This window comes from Megalops cyprinoides, chromosome 8 (genome assembly GCF_013368585.1).
Source record: "Megalops cyprinoides isolate fMegCyp1 chromosome 8, fMegCyp1.pri, whole genome shotgun sequence".
NCBI lineage: Eukaryota > Metazoa > Chordata > Actinopteri > Elopiformes > Megalopidae > Megalops > Megalops cyprinoides.
This window is the reverse complement of record NC_050590.1, coordinates 29,919,109-29,935,548: the sequence shown is the minus strand read 5'-3', so window position 1 is coordinate 29,935,548 and position 16,440 is coordinate 29,919,109. Positions and strand designations below refer to the sequence as shown.

Here is a 16,440-nt window from a genome sequence, read left to right as displayed (position 1 = left end):
TACTTGAGCTGAGTATGATGAATCTCTGACTATGGGTATCTCTGAACGTATGGCTACCATTTGTATCCTATTCAGGATGATGTAAAGATACACATTTCATTGATTAAGGTAACTAAATATGAGGATGTGTATTTATAGGAAATTTGGTCACTCCCGTACGCGCGATTGTCCACCTTACACAATTAGACAATTACATTCCGCAACAGCAGATGTCGCCGTATGGTAACAGTTGCAGCACAGACCGTGTCAACAAAACCGGAGAATATCTATGTTGCGAGGACGGATGAGCAGGACTCATACACATCCTGGTTGTGTGCTAGCTTCTCCGTTGTTCTCTTCTGACATATTTTAGTCGCTTCGTTCATTGCTGGAAAGTTTAAAAACGCATTTCAAACGTGTCAGTTTATAATTGTTGTCAGAAAAGCTGATGATATGAATTAACCATCCGAAGTTAGGTTCTACAGTGGTCGGGCGTCTATGAAGGTCAGTTTGAGCGGATTGTAATTTGTAGATAAAAGCGAAATGAACAGGGTGGGTGATCTTACTTCATTTTCGATGTGTTTATGTGGAATATCCAGCTACATTTAGTTAGTGACATAAGCAGAGCCCTGTTCTGTATACAATCGATGCGATACATTCATAAATAACTGTTTTTGACCGTGTTGTTGCATGCTTGTAACTTCACTAACGTTAGCTGGCACACTACATAGATGTCGTTAGGCATTTGTCACGGTGTGGTTGTTTTGTGTTTTGCTGGATTGCAGCTGGCTGGCTAGATGTATAATTGTCAGCATGTTTTTTCTTTTCTGTTTTTTAACGTGACAACCAGCTAGACTAGCTAACGGTACTTTTTATTCGCTCGACACCATAGCCTGTCTCGGTATATGGGTGTGTAACAATGACTAACACGATGAGTTCCTTGGCGAGTCGTTAATAATTCACACAAATGACAACAGTCATACCCAGCTAGCTCGCGCCACTTGTCAAACAGCAAAAGGCTAACTAGCTCACCTGAAATGTTTGTCATAATTAGCTAGTTCAGAGAGGTTGGACCCATGATTATCTTGTTCCCCGCTGTAACGTTTTGTGTACAGTTGTAACGTTAGTTAACAGATTCACTTCCTCGAGCTGTTAATGTTTCCCTTTGCTTTTGGCACTTGTAGTGGTTGAGCCGGGTTGTCGGGCTCAGTATGTGTGCGTCAGCTAAATACAGTTCGCGGGGCCCGGCTCTGATCCCTCGGATGAAGACCAAGCACCGCATCTACTACATCGCTCTCTTCTCTGTTGTGCTGCTGGGCCTCATTGCCACCGGCATGTTCCAATTCTGGCCCCATTCCATCGAGTCCACGGCGGAGTGGAGCGTGGACAGGCGCAGCGTGCACGACGCACCCCTGGTCCGTCTGCCCGTCTCCAGTCCCATCCCGGAGAGAGGGGACCTTAGCTGCCGCATGCACACGTGTTTTGACGTGTACCGATGCGGTTACAACCCTAAGAACCGTATTAAGGTCAGACTCCCTATTTTTTATGTGTGCAAATACACCGAGTGGTTGACTTCGAATGGGTTTAGCTACACTGGTGACCTGAGCAGACATTCATTACCATTGCTGGATTACGTGGTCTCCTTCCCTAAAGTCATGTGTAAACAAGATCAGCATTCGTATTGTGACTCTTAGTGAAAGCCGTGTGAGGGATTGTTGTCTGTCTGTAGAACAAGATGACATGTTTCTGCGAAGTAACAACAAATTGAACAGCAGAGTGAGATGGGTTTCAAATAGGACAACAGTGATGAAGAGGCACCTGCAATGAGGAAAATGTAGAAATGATACCTAAACCTGTTCCCCTGTCTACTGAAATTAGAAATGGTGCAGATAAAGACTGACACAGTATGTCTGGTAACATCAGAAACCCTCTCTCTGACGCATGTGATTTTTCTGGCATTGTTGTTCGTAGCAGCAACATCATTGTAGCTGTCTGCTCATGTCTCACTGTGGGTGCTGCACAGGTCTACATCTACCCGCTGCAGCGCTACGTGGATGAGGTCGGCGTACCCATCAGCAGCACGGGCCTGTCACGCGAGTACAATGACCTGCTGAGTGCCATCTCTGACAGTGACTTCTACACTGACGATGTCACCCGCGCCTGCCTCTTTGTCCCCTCCATCGATGTGCTCAACCAGAACTCACTGAGGGTCCGTGAGACTGCCCAGGCACTGGCCATGCTGCCCAGGTGACCTCATTTTTCTGCCCACTTCCATCAGACAGCTTTATGGGTCAGTCTTCCAGTATTGACAGGCAGTTTTCTGGAGCAGGGCTCAAACTGTACAGCCCTAACAGTTAGGATTTGTACTCAGTCATGATCACTGAGATCCCTTTACATTTATGGTCCATTATGGTCCTCAAAGCCGATTTAACTCTAAAAATATAGCAAATGGTAACGCAAATGAAAACATAACGAACCTTATAAGGTAACACGCGCGCTACATACCATAACAAATAAGTTACATGCGAAAGGGGTAAAACGAAATTTGCCATTCAGCACATCTGCGTTTGCCACGCCTTTCAGTAATTCAGCCAGGTAAATACCGCGCTGGAATAACGGAAGGAATTTGCGGTCAAGGTTGATAATATGATTAATTTGCGTTAAAACATTAACGCGTTAAAGTCTCCAGATTAACCGCGAACGAGTGTCAACGCGTTAACGTTGACAGCCCTAATACAAACACAAAAGTTCATCAACCGTCTCTGCTGTGTTGCGTTCTTCGCATGCTCTTATGATGTCACGCTACTTACCTAGCTGACGCAGCAATCGCCATCCAGCATACGCCCCGCCTATTAAGTAAGGTATGGTTAGCAATGGAGACACAAGCCGTACCAGGGTTTACTGTACCAAACCGTTACGTAACGAACCGAACTGTACAGTACTGCTTGGTGGAAACGCACCATAAGAGAAACATAAAAGCCACAAAGGCAACTGTTTGAGAGAGAGAAAGAAAGAAAGAAAGGTGAAGTTATGCAGGGTGGTAAATTAACACCCACCACTGAATGAGTGTTGGTAAGTTAGCAAGTTAGTCTGGGGTTTGAAATACCTGGTAGCAAATTCACTAACCAGCTAAATCCAGCTTTTTCACATCAATAGTATTGAGAAGATTTACATAATAAGGGCGTGTGACAGTAACAAGCCAGTGTCTGGACAACAAGGCTGCTGAACCAATTACACACTTGTTTTTTTTTTTTCAACACCAATTTCAGTTTTTCAAATGATTGTTTGTTTCTAGGGTACCATTTTGAACTTGTTCTGTTGTTGACAATGCTGAATATGTTGTGTTTCTCAGATGGGACAGGGGAATGAACCACCTGCTGTTTAACATGTTGCCCGGTGGACCTCCTGACTACAACACTGCCCTAGATGTGCCCAGAGACAGGTACTGACCCCCAAGAATGAGACTATCAGAGCTTCAGTTGCACTGAGACCATTCAAGAGGCAGTGTTTGAGATTGTAGAGATGATCTCTGACCACCAGAGGGAAGTGGTGTGCAATTTTTGGCAATTCACAACCAGGGAACTTCCCTGACATGCATTCTTGGAAATTCTGTTTTACCTGTTTTAAGTTGGTTGTTGTATTTTTATGAAATGTGAATTGACAGATGTGACTGCATTTGATTTGTATGATGAAGTAATTATTTTAGCTTAATTATTTTTTTAACAATTAGACATTCTGTCAGAGACTTGTGAATGTAATGTGTTGTTTTCACATCTAACCAGCTGTAAGAGAGAATAAAGAAAAATGTGGCAATATTACATTTTTTGTGGCTGCATAAAGCAGGATCAGTTTAGGCTTTTACCTCACAATTCCATTGCCTGGGCTGCTAGAACTTGCCCTTTTTAGAGACCAGAAGCAGATCTGAAGGTAGGAATGCAAGTGGGGGACTTGCAGTGTTACACACACAAACATGAATGATCTCCTGGTGTTTACTGCTGCAGAGGCTTTGTGTCCCAGCCTGTAACTTGGCTGCTTTCTGTGTCTGAGAGGAAAGGGTGCTTTTGTGTGCTGGAAAGCCTTGAAACGATGGTCTCTTTTGTGGAGGTATATGGAATTTCCTGGGCTCATCCAGATGTGCTCCATTTGGCATATGTTCTCATGAGAACCAGCTGAGTGTGTGTGTTTGCATGCATATGCTTGCTTACCCACAAGTTTGTGTGCGTGCATGTGTATGTGTGACCTGTTTGTGTGTGTGTGTAAGATATTGTGTTGGAGAGATTTTGTGATGCTACAATTACTAGTGTTGGTGCTGAGCTCTTTGTGTGTAGTGGTAGATCTGGTTGTGTGAGGAGTTGTAGCAGATGTATTTAACAATTAATTAAATGCTGAACAATTAATCAGCATTTGACTGCATTGGAAAAAAGTGTTGTTGGAAGTGTGTGCTACTAAAGCTGCTAAAAATGTTATTGGTGCAGTGCAGCTTTGGAACAGTATAAAATAATGCAATAGCAATGGAGATAACATTTCTGTATGTTATGAAGGATGAGCACGTGGATTTGTGTGAGTGTGTTTATTTATGTTTGTATATATGTATTTATGTACCAGTGGTGGCTGGTGAGCTGGAAACAGGGGAGGCTGAAACATTACATTTAAATCTATCATTACTTTCAACCTGTTCCCCTTTATCTTCCTTGATTAACAATAAAACAAATAATTCACAGAATAATTGACACCAATACGTAAATAAAGTAAATGAAACACCGCAGATTGTCTGTAGTTTGTGCGCTATTGCAAAAGCTACTGCAGAGGTTGTTTAATTAACAAGGATGGCAATTTGAACAATTAAGTGGCAGGTAATCCCAAAGCTTTCTCTAAAATGTTTCACATTATAGCTTTCTTGTGTTACAAAACTCAAATAACAAAACGGAGCTAAATTTAGTTAGATCGATTTAAATTGCTGAGAATAAACATTTAGGTTAGGTTGAGTGCAATGAACAATAACGTTTAGAACACAGACCTCACAAAAGCTGTGATGTGTCATGAGCATTTAACGTAATTTAAATCGATAAATGCCATCCTTGTTAATTAAACAATCTCATGTTGTAGCTTTCGCAAGCACACAAACTACAGACAATCTGCGCTGTTTCACGAGCATAATCATATACTCTATTTACACGATTGGTGTCAATTATTCAGTGAATTATTTGTTTTATTGTTAATCAAGGAAGATAAAGGGGAACAGGTTGAGAGTAATATAGATTTGAAGGTATTGTTTCAGCCTCCCCTGTTTCCAGCTGTCCAGCCGCCACTGGTATGTACATGTGTGTTTCTGTGGTTGATTAATGTAGATTATTTGCCTGAGAAGTGTTATGCAAGGTCTCTGTGTGTTCTAGGGCTCTGCTTGCTGGTGGAGGCTTCTCCACGTGGACTTACCGGCAGGGCTATGACGTCAGCATCCCTGTCTACAGCCCCCTCTCAGCTGAGGTGGACCTGCCTGAGAGACAGCCAGGGTGAGCTCTCCCGCAGCAAACCCCCTATGTGAAAGTCTGAGGCTTTACCCCATCTATGTATACACTCCCACTGGACATTCATTTTCAAACTGGATGTGTTTATATGTATGTATGTGTGCTTTACTTAATTATACAGCATTGAATGTCATAATTAAATGTGAAGTGTCATCACAGTGTCACCTTGTTATTAGACTTTGACATCGTAAAATGTTATTATTCAGATAGTAAGTGATAATAAGCCTAGTCTGTCGTTTTGAGAAACTCTGTGCTGTGCCCTGATAGTGCTCCCTCTTCCACCCTTGTCCCTTAGGCCGCGGCACTACTTTATCCTGTCCTCCCAGACGGCAATCCATCGGGAGTACCGGGCAGAGCTGGAGCAGCTGAAGGCGGAGAATGGGGAGGCAGTGCTCCTGCTGGACAAGTGCAGCAACCTGTCGCAGGGCATGGCCTCTGCCAGGAAGCGCTGCCACAAGGGTCAGGTGTTTGACTACCCGCAGATCCTGCAGGTGAGACGCACAGTGTGACACCCCTCACTGAGCGATCCTGTGTGCAAATAGTGGCTGTCTGTTGGTCAACCGCCACAGCTTAGCCCAATGGGAGTGAGTCACCCAAGGGGTAAGCTCCGAGGAGGTTTTATCTTTCTCAAAACAGGAAAATATCAAAAAGTCATACACCCCTGTAATATTTTTTTGGTTTACTGCTACCAATTTGCAGTTTGTTTTTTACTATTTGCTGTCCTATGATGACAATCTGAAAGAGTGCATTGTGAAATCCTTGTGGTATTCATCAGGGATCAAAGTGAAACAAATGAAACATTTTTGTGGGAATCTGGCTGTGACTTGAGGTTATGTCAGGTGCAGCTGAAGGGACGATCAGCCAATCCCTGATTCCCCCCACCCCCCATTGTGCCTCTGTTGAGGAATGCCAACGACAGGGGCTGTCCCTGGCCACTGTGTTTGCATCTCAATCCCCGCCTCGTCTAGACAGGAAGTGTACTTATCACCACACTGGTCACAGCTGTGTGGCTGGGAGACCTTCCACCACTGGGGAATTTGAGTGGTGAGGAACTCGGGCAGCACCCTAAACAGCTATCTTTATCACTGTGTTCCTTTTTCAAACTCCCAAGTTCAAGGCTCATTCAGAGCCAAAACTACTCCATGGGTCATTTATGTAGACACGCCTTATTACATAAAAGTCCCTACTGATTAGTCAGTGATTTAAAGATTTGAATTTCAAGGTCTGAGCATGTAAATGAGGACTAGTCTGAACTGTAGTTTAGACAGCAAGCATTTACATAGCATCAAGGATCTTCGCTTTGTTTTGTCTGGAATGTGTTAACCCAATAGTATGAGTGAATTTTCAGGAAACCAATGACTTTAAAGTGAAAATTCAAATTCAAATTCAAATCCAAATCTGAGGATTTCAGCCATTTGTGGAGTGCAGTGGCAGTGGCACCCGTTCTGCCGAGTCCCTCTCTGTTCTCAAGAAACATCTGAAGACACAGCTGTTCTGCTCTCACCTGAGCACCTGAAACACTTTCCCCCCTAAAGGAACATCTCATGACTCAAACTGTCACCTACTAAACTATAAAATAAAATGATAAAAAAAAGTAATTCAATGCTTAACCGCATTCGTTAGCTTTATCTGCTAGTTTGTACTTTCCCTGACCACCTTTTGAAACCTGGTCATGCAGTGCTTCTAATATTGTTGTTTTGTTGTTTTTTTCTTGTGTTGTACTGTACCTCACTTGTAAGTCACTTTGGATAAAAGCATCTGCCAGATTAATAAATGTAAATGCAATGTAAATGTAAGAGGGGGCAGTTATTCTCACTCCCAAGAGTCAGGCTAAGTAACAGAGGTGGAATGGGGTAACCTGATTCTAAAGAAGGGTTAGAAGTTCTTTCTCTTTTCTCCCTCCCCCCCTGCCCTGCTGTCTGGAGCAGGAGTCCTCATTCTGCGTGGTGCTACGGGGGGCACGCCTCGGACAGGCTGCCCTCAGTGATGCATTGCAGGCTGGCTGCGTCCCCGTCATCGTGGCCGACTCCTATATCTTGCCCTTCTCTGAGGTCCTGGACTGGAAGAGGTATGCTTCCTGGCTTGGTAGAGTAGCTGTTGGAGATAACTGTAGAAGTGCTGGCAGGGCTAGGCAGTCATCAGCTGAGCCTGTTTCTCATCAGCAGTTGGCCACAGACAGTTTGTTGGCAGTGGGAGACCTCTGAGTATCCTCACGAGTGTGTGTGTGTGTGTGTGTGTGTGTGTGTATCCTACACAGAGCATCGGTGGTCATCCCAGAGGACAAACTGCCAGAGATGTACACCATCCTCAAGAGTATCCCACACAGACAGGTGGAGGAGATGCAGAGACAGGTGAGTCGTTATGACCAATACAGGTGGAGGGCATTCAGAGAGCAATGCATTGTTCCTATACAAATGTGGATTTGACGCCGAGCTCCATTAAGGTAATATCAGCAGGGAGGACTATTGAGTCTCTGTGGGATTTGTGAGTCTCTGAATATGAGTCAACCCAAATTAATGAATCACTCATTCAATCAGAAAGATTAGACAAGCTTCACTTGCCCTTTTTAAACAGCCAGATCCTAATGCAAGACAGTTCAACATGCCACAGAGACACATGCTTTTTCATTTGCCACTCGATTTTTACTGTCCGTCTTTCTGTATTAAATCTTTACAGTGGAGGTTTGGGTGTTTGCTCCTGTAACGGTTAAGCTTTAGAGAGGTAAATGACAACTTACCCTCTCCCCTGTATGCTACATGCTCATCTCTGTCCAACTGCCAAATCATGTTACCATAAACAAATGTGAAGGCCCTGCAGGCACCCTACAAGGCCTCAAGCTGGTTCTCATTCTCCTGCATCAATGGAGGCCCATTTACCAATTACACAGACCAAGCAGACATTTCAGGCCCAGCAGTCAAGCCCCTGTTGGAAATGTATTTAATTTGCTGAGTGTAAAATGCCCCCGCCCCTTGCCCTCTGCCCTTCCGTCAGCTCCCCTGTCTCCCCTGTCAGTACCCTGTCATTCACTTGGAAGGGAAGCCAGGCTTTTATGGTGAGTAGTGCTCTGACTGCCAGCGGCTGCGGGACAGGGTCAGGTTCAATAGCTCACTGTTAGGGAGTGGGCCGAAAGTGGGCTAAGAGGTCCTACATAGTTGCTCCACAATCACAGGGACCTTCCTGTTGATGAGGAGAGATAAAGGTTTAAGAGCACATGTGTGCAAAGCAACCTGCCACAACTGAAGTGGTCTGTATTCAAATAAAAACATACAGCCGGACGAGACGTTGTGGCAGTTCGTCATGGTTTGGGAGGAGAATACAACTAATTCATGTAGTTTGGAAGCAATTAGTTTTGCAAGACGACTCGCAGAAAGCATTTAGGATCAAACCTCCTTGACGTGGACACATTTAAAGACTGTCGTAGTCATTTTGAGGGAGGAGAAAGTGTACATTGGGAGAAATAGTTTATACTGGTGTCAGTGTGGGCTTTGCTGCAGCGGATTGAATTAAGACAGATTTAATGAGCAGCAGATGGTTTTGCCTGGACGTTATTTATGTTCCTGGTCCTGAAACGCATCGGTAGGGCTGAGAGAAGCCTATTGTTCATGCCTCTGACAACCACGCTGCAGTGGGAACGTGTGGATTGTACCTCTGTCAGAACGCAACACTCCCAAGCGTCCCCTGTTAGCTGAGTGGTGCGGATGTGCCAGGATGTGCTTGACTTGTGTGTCTGTACATTGTGAACATACGTGTGAATGTTGTTGTCACTCATGTTTAGATAGAGTGGAACATTACAAGGACTGTATGGGTTATCCTTTGGCAACTGTAATGAGAGCTGTTGATTCATCACATGGATGAGAGCTGGCAGTAGTGTTTAAACTATCATTAGTTAAGCAATAGTACTGATTTTTAGATAGTGTTGCTGTTTTTTAATAGGAGGTTGTTGAGAGATTTAAATTGAACCCCATTCTTTATTAGAGACAATGGACAAGTGTCCAGTTAACATGCTCTGTCTGTGCCTGTGCCTGTGTATTGTGCAGGAATGTTTGTCCTTGTGTGGTGTGTGTGTGTGTGTGTAGCTGTGTATGTGCTGTGCATGTATGTATGAGTGCATGTATATGTTTGCATGTGCATTTTTCCATGTGTGCATTTGCTTTTGTGTGTTTGTGAGTTCCTGTGTGTGCATGTGTGCGTGTGTATGTGTGTGTGTTTCCTTCAGAAGCAGGAGCAGGTCAAAGCCAGGCCCCCTCGCACACTGGAGGGTTAGGCTGGCCTTTCTGCATGTGGAGGCCCATCTTGTCCAGGATTGATGAGGTGCTGCAGAGCCTATTATACATCAGCCCACACTCACGTACATCTGGGCAAACTGCTTACATGCATCTCCCAACTGCTCTCACCCTCACATCAGCTGCAGGATGGGACCCATACTCAGATCACTGTCAAGCCTAAAACCCTGCCATACTCTAACACTGACTGCTCTGTTATTACCCAGCATCCAGGAATTCAACACGATTCTGTTACATCAGAGGTTATAGCCCTTAATATTCCCCTTCTTACCATTTTTGTCTTTTCTTTTGCCGGGAGCCTTGGATTGCTTTTGACGGCTTGCTGTAGTGGCAGCATTGCGCTACATGCTGACTGTAGAGCCTGTGACGTCTGTTGCAGTACTGCTTTCAGCTCAAGAGAGGGTGCTCTTCACCTGGGCTTCTCTTGTCAGTGAATTGACATTGTCCCTCTGATCCAACCTTCATCAGAGCATGTGTTAATGCAATGCTGTCAGTCTGGATGGACACAGAAGATGGGCTTTTAGTTTGCACTCTGGTTTCACATGTAATTGCTGAGCTCCCTCTCTCTTTCAGGAATAGAACAGTATGGCCTCTGAAAGCTTGGTCCTGATTTTGGCAGCTCTTGATTTTGTTAAGGTAGCTCTGTCCCACCACTCCTGCCATTGTATTTGTCTGAAATTATCTATCAAATCTAATCAAGCCTTTAAGTCCAGTGAAATGCACACCATTGTTTTAGCACTACAGCAATATTGTAGTGAACAACATATTTAAGTGCAGCATTGATTTGGGTCAGCTAAACAGCTGCTAACCGTGGTCAACACCAGCTTCTGAGCATTGTTATATGGTTAATGGTTGCTGATGAGGACTCCCCTGAGTTGTGACTGGGTCAGACAGTAGGAATACACTGCAGGTGTGCTTCATTAGTGCAGAGCTGCAGTCAGTGCATCTCAATCAAAGCTGTGCAGCATGAGTCTGGAGTAATCCTGTCTGAAACCTGCTGAACCACCCTGGGGATCATGCACCCGGTAAATGGAGACATGGCTGCTTTCTGTCTGTATTCCCAACCTCCAACATCATCTGGAGAGTTACAGCCCCACCTTTTAAGTTGTATTTGTTAGGTGAATGGCAAGCCTTCATTCCCTTTCCAGCACTTTCAGATCTCAGGTCTTTACTATAACAACAGTTATTGTGTGATGATTATCTGCCATCAGCATCTTTACTCACAACTAGTGATGAGAATAAAAATAAAATTGTGGAAACCATTCTTGTTACTCTTCATTATTATGTGATTGTAATATACATTTTTAACATTTCAAGCTTTGTAAAATAATAATCTTTGGGCATAGTGATATATCAGCAGTGACCTTGACATTATTAATTAGCATGATCAGTTGTTTGTTTATCATAGTGATGAGAGGAAAGCTTTTCTTTCACACCCCAGTGAAATGAATGAAAAAACAATCCTTCTGGCAATGACCAAAACAGTCAAGTGATCATTTGTCTTCCTCCTCGTCTCGTGCAACGGCTCCTCTTCCGTGCTCATAAAAATTCCTGCAGGCACTAGGAAAGGGGGCGGGGCAGTTTGTGTCTGCCTCCTCCTGGTTGGAGGGGAAACTTTCATTGCTCACTGATTTATGGGCGACCGGACTCCCTCTGGGATCTGAAAGTCGTCTTAAGTACACCACCACCCCCCTAATAAAAATAAAAGCTGTTTTTGTGTAGGGGTTTTTCGGCGTTAGAGGTGTAGAGCCGGCACAGCGCAGGGGGAATAAGAGGCCCTTTCGTGTGCCGCTGAGGGCCCTCTGTGGGCTGAACAACAACAAATGTGGCAGTCAGTAAATCGGTCTGCTTTGCCACGATTGGAGGGGACAGCTGAAGGATGAGGAACACAGGGAGCCGGACACCGCTCCACTTTCTGTGACATGGGTCACTGCACCACAGAGCCCTCAACTGGACACACCATCGACCGACAGCAGCTGGCACACAGCCCAGAGCTTATTTTTCTATTGATTGATTGTGATTTATTAGTGCTTCAAGCCCATTTTTATGTTCCATAAGAATTTAGCATTACCTTAGCCTGTTATTTTCTCAGGGGACGCTCTTGTCCTGATAGACTTGTATATCTTAGCACTTTGCTGAAGGCAACAGCAAAAGTGGGATTGGAACCTGCACAGCTCTGGTTGGGTGTTCAGTCCCCTTTAGGGGCAGTGAAGCTGTGAATTTTGAATGCAGCCAGTGTGATAGGACTCCCGCTGGGGAGCAGTGCTGTAACCCAGCCATGGTGCACCGGGACTGTGCAGGGGATCAGGAATTGCATACTTCTTGCACCCCCACAGCTGAAATGGAATGTCCTAGTGGATATGATATAGCATGGTCCGGCAGTATTGCATGCTGTCAGTCTTGCCATTTGGCCCAGGAAAGGCAGTCTGTATCCTAGCAGCTAATTGGGAACAGTTTTGTCTTCATGAGGAAGGGTCCAGGAGAATGGGTAGTCAGAGGCTCCAGTTGGGGTGGAGGTCTCCACGGCTGGCAAAGCCAATTCTCCCCTGCAGACAAAGTCTGCCATCTGAAGTCGAGACCCCGGGCCCAGCATTTGAAACCTGGCGTGTCGAGTTTCATCTGGCCTGTCTGTCATGTGTCAGGGGGAGCTGAAGGGTCCCTTCCAGAAAGTGAGAGAAGGAGCCTGGCCCCCAAAGGGAGAGTGGAAACGCAAACCATTTAACACAGAGCATGGCTGGCTTTCATGTACACCCTGCCACTGCCTGCTCAACTAAAACCAACAATTAAGAGAGAGAGGAAGGCATGATTTAGAAAGTGAGCATGTCCAGAATGAGCAGACTCTTATTCACAAGCAGGTTCATGATCTGTGGACCTCAGCATGAGGGTAGTGCAGGTTTCCAGTCCGGTTAGGCACAGCCTTTTACAGTATGTGGGTGTTACCCAGTTTTGTCTCCTCATTGATGGTGTTGGCCCACATTGGTCCCCTGCTCCACAGCAGTAGCTTGAAGTGGCTTTCCCTCCAATATCTGTATGTGTCGAGAACTGATTGCTTTGTCCTAGAGTAGAGCCCCTTTCACACATGCACTGGACACCGGAACGTATCCGGCCGTTAGCCGGAGGAGCTGTGTGTGAGAACGCAAATGTCCGAATCAGTCGGACATTGTGACATGTGATGGACTTCATTCTGCCAGCTCCCTAGTACAAAGTCCAGCTCATGTCGGAGTGAGCCCATGTGTGAATAGAGCAGGTAACGTTCCGGAGAATTCACCGCGAGGGAGTGGGCGTGTTGATGACGTTTCTATCTTTCTATCATGCGACTGGCGTGAAACCGGAAGAATACAAACATCTGCCTCGTACTCTTTTCTGCATGCCTGTACATTGCTGTCCACTGTTTCATTGACATTGCGGATACCTCCAAATTCATGCTATTTTGAGTCCAATGATCATTAAAGAGATAGTTAGCTATGGCTATAATGCCAAAACTTGTCTCTTACAATGATTAATAACATTGGTTAGTAGTTTATTATCTGATTAGTAGCTAGCTAAGCTGTAGCTAAGTAATAGTGATAGGTATAGTGAGATAGGTGAACTGGTGACCTAACATCACATAGCAAACAACAAAAACTTACCTTCTTGTTATAATAAATGTATAATTAATAATAAATTATGTGTACCGGTAGCACAATTTGGATGGCTACGTCTGATTTTTTTATAGGCTACCCAAAAGTACAATAGCTATGTTCGCCTTCTCCTCCTCCGTGCCACATTATGTACCCGTACCACCGAAAGGTAAGACATTGAAAAGAAAACACCTGAAAACACTTAAACTCGCAAATACTTTAGGTGATCTCATCAATACTTTTCACTCATGAGAATGCAAGTGACGTCTAACTGGAAAATACCACGAGGAAATCTGGACGTTTCTAAACTCGCAATGATTTCAAGTGACAATGTAACATACTACAAATGCAATTATTAATATTCGCATACTGGGTACTACACTGAAAAATAGCATGCAGTATACGGTATGTACTTGAGTAGTACGCAGTACAGAGTATGCAGTAGGCGGTTTCAAATACAGCCACTTTTTGCGTCATGTCCTGCCTCCTGCACACTCTACCCAGGCGCCGCCCCTCACCTAAACCAAACCGGAGTATTTCCTGTAGGTGAGAACGCGTCTGTCACGGACAATCTCCTGTTGTGTGCTACATGTGTTAAAGGGCAATTCCGGCCAATTTCTGAACCTCCGCACTTTGTCCGGAGTTCATATGTGAAAACGGCTTAGCTTAGGGTCTGCTAGTGTCCTGCGGCACAATACCCCTTATCAGGAGGTGGTCTTCTGGGTGGCGAATTCTTCCAGATTCCTCTCTTTGGACTGCTGTCCCTTGAATGAGTAAGAGGGAGACACTGGAACAGTGGGGACAGTGGACTATGAATAAATATGCTTTATGTTTATGTGCATAAGTGTGTTTTTAAATAATACAAAATATATATAGTGTATTTTGACATTGTGCCTTTGGTAGAAATGATGGAGCTGAAGCCCTAGAGACCAAATGACTCATGACTGGAGCGTGGCCATAACCAGGGTTTGAAACATAGTGTGTGTGGGGACCTGTTGCTGTTTACAAGAAACAAAAATTATTTGTGTTTTAATTGTGAGGTACACCATCTGAACTGGGCTGTATCTTATGTGGTGCTGTCTGCCCTGCTCTGAGCTGCTTGTTTTCTGTGGGGATAGGTGTTAAATTAAACCCATTATCAGTGTGTTGATAGTTTACTGTAAGGTAGGTGTGGAGCTTTCATATTAATATGCATTGCTGAATGAATAATAAATCGTAAAAACATGATCTAGAGCATCAAAATACATAGGTCTACGGTATGAAGCATGATAATTAAGCTAAGGTTATTTGTAACATTAGCTAGCTATAAAAATAAAAGAAAAATGCTTGAGAGTAACACCATTACAAGCTAACGTCATTATACACACATGTATACATTTCCAAATTTGGCTTCATAGGCCTACTGTTATTGATACCGTCACCTACATAAGCTTTTTTTAATCAGTAGTGTTGTGTGAACCGTCAGCTAGCCTACTATTATGAAAGAAATAACGTAGCCTTCAGCGTGGCCAGAGTATGCATACTTAACATGTTTCATACAATTGCCTTTACTTCAGATGCGGTACCAGGTTACTGTTTTGAATGTTTCTTACAGATAACGGCATAACGATCATTGCTTTGTCTTACCAAATGGTATGCTGCCAGTTCACACACAACCCACCTGCTGCTACCATCGTGTGTAAATTCCAATTGCTGCTGTCAGTGGAAGTGCTGATGATGCAAGGGGCTGCGCTTGCACCCTCTCTCACAACTCTCACATACAGTGGTCACTAAATAACAGTCCTAAACTGAATTAAGCATGTGCTCGTCTCGGAGGAGAGGTTCTCAACCAATGATTTTTTATCCAGTTGTATTTAGCTTCAAATTTTATTTTTAGCTCTAAAACACTTACCGAGGTCCAGACCCCGGTGACCTCATATCTAGTTATGGGCATGGGCGGGACTTGGACTTGAACTTGGACTTCGATTTGGACTTAACCTGGAACTTGAACTTGGACTTAGCCATGCGGTTAAGTGACTTGGACCTGGCCCACTACTGACCCAATACGATCCTTAAAAAAGATTTTATTTGGATTCAGTGTCTCCGTCTCTCCTTTTGTAGTCTCATCTTTTATAATGGGAGCTGTGAAATTTGGTTTCCCGTGCCTCACTTCTGGACTCAAACTTGGTACTGGTGACTGGGACTTGAACTTGGACTTGAGTCCTGGTGAGTTCATGCTCAACTTGAACTTGAGGCCAAGTGACCTGACTACAACACTATAATGTGCTGTGTAAAGTCACTGAACCTGCTGCCCTGATGCTCAATCCAGACAGACAGTTGACCTCGTTAGTCCTCTTTAGATTAGACAGTGGGACTATGAACACCATCTTTTCACTGATTTATTTCAAGCACAGATTTAGTCACAGTTGTTGCATCATGTGTTCATACAGTAACTGTGTAATACATGTGATTATGGTTTATACAGGTTGTAAAGCAATAGAACAGAAACAAAATTAAGATGGCCAATTGTACAGAAGGGAGAAGGTGGCACAGCAACAGTGTACAAGTTATGAAAAATGCTTTAATGAATTTTTTTTTCTGTCAGTTTTTGGTGGCAAAAGAATGTAATTCAAAATCACTGGTCTTGCTGAGGGATTTCAGTGTGTACAAGTGAATGTTTATGGGCTTTGTTCGCAATGTAATATAAATGTAATATAAGGTAATTATAGTTTTCTCGCATCACACCAACAGCATGTTCAGTAATAAAAGTGAGTTCTCATGGCTGTCATTTCTCCATTACAAAGCATTTAGATGTTCTTGGAAAAAGAACCCCTTTAGTATTGTAATGACAGAGGGACTGAAATGTGTATTGTTAGCATGAATAACTAACAAAGAACAGACCACCTTCTCTTGGCTGATGGGTAGGTCCAGAGCTTAACAGCCATGTCTGTTTCTTATGAGCCCTCTGTCTCATTGCTCAGGGGAATGGGGGTGTGGAGGAGAGAGGACCTGAAACACCCCGCACTCTTCCAAAAAAAAAGAAAAAAACCCTGT

The 16,440-nt window shown here is 44.1% G+C and overlaps 1 protein-coding gene across 1 annotated transcript in view; it reads left to right on the top strand.

Annotated features, from left to right (window-relative positions):
- Positions 1–286: 286 nt before the first annotated feature.
- LOC118782157 (exostosin-2) overlaps positions 287–16,440 on the top strand; it is a 30,467-nt gene continuing 14,313 nt past the window's right edge. The window contains exons 1-8 of the mRNA XM_036535440.1: positions 287–483; positions 1,164–1,505; positions 2,003–2,226; positions 3,332–3,421; positions 5,373–5,489; positions 5,800–5,995; positions 7,433–7,572; positions 7,762–7,855. Coding sequence (XP_036391333.1) covers positions 478–483; positions 1,164–1,505; positions 2,003–2,226; positions 3,332–3,421; positions 5,373–5,489; positions 5,800–5,995; positions 7,433–7,572; positions 7,762–7,855 — 1,209 coding nt within the window. The 5' untranslated portion in view covers positions 287–477. The remainder of the gene's footprint in view (positions 484–1,163; positions 1,506–2,002; positions 2,227–3,331; positions 3,422–5,372; positions 5,490–5,799; positions 5,996–7,432; positions 7,573–7,761; positions 7,856–16,440) is intronic.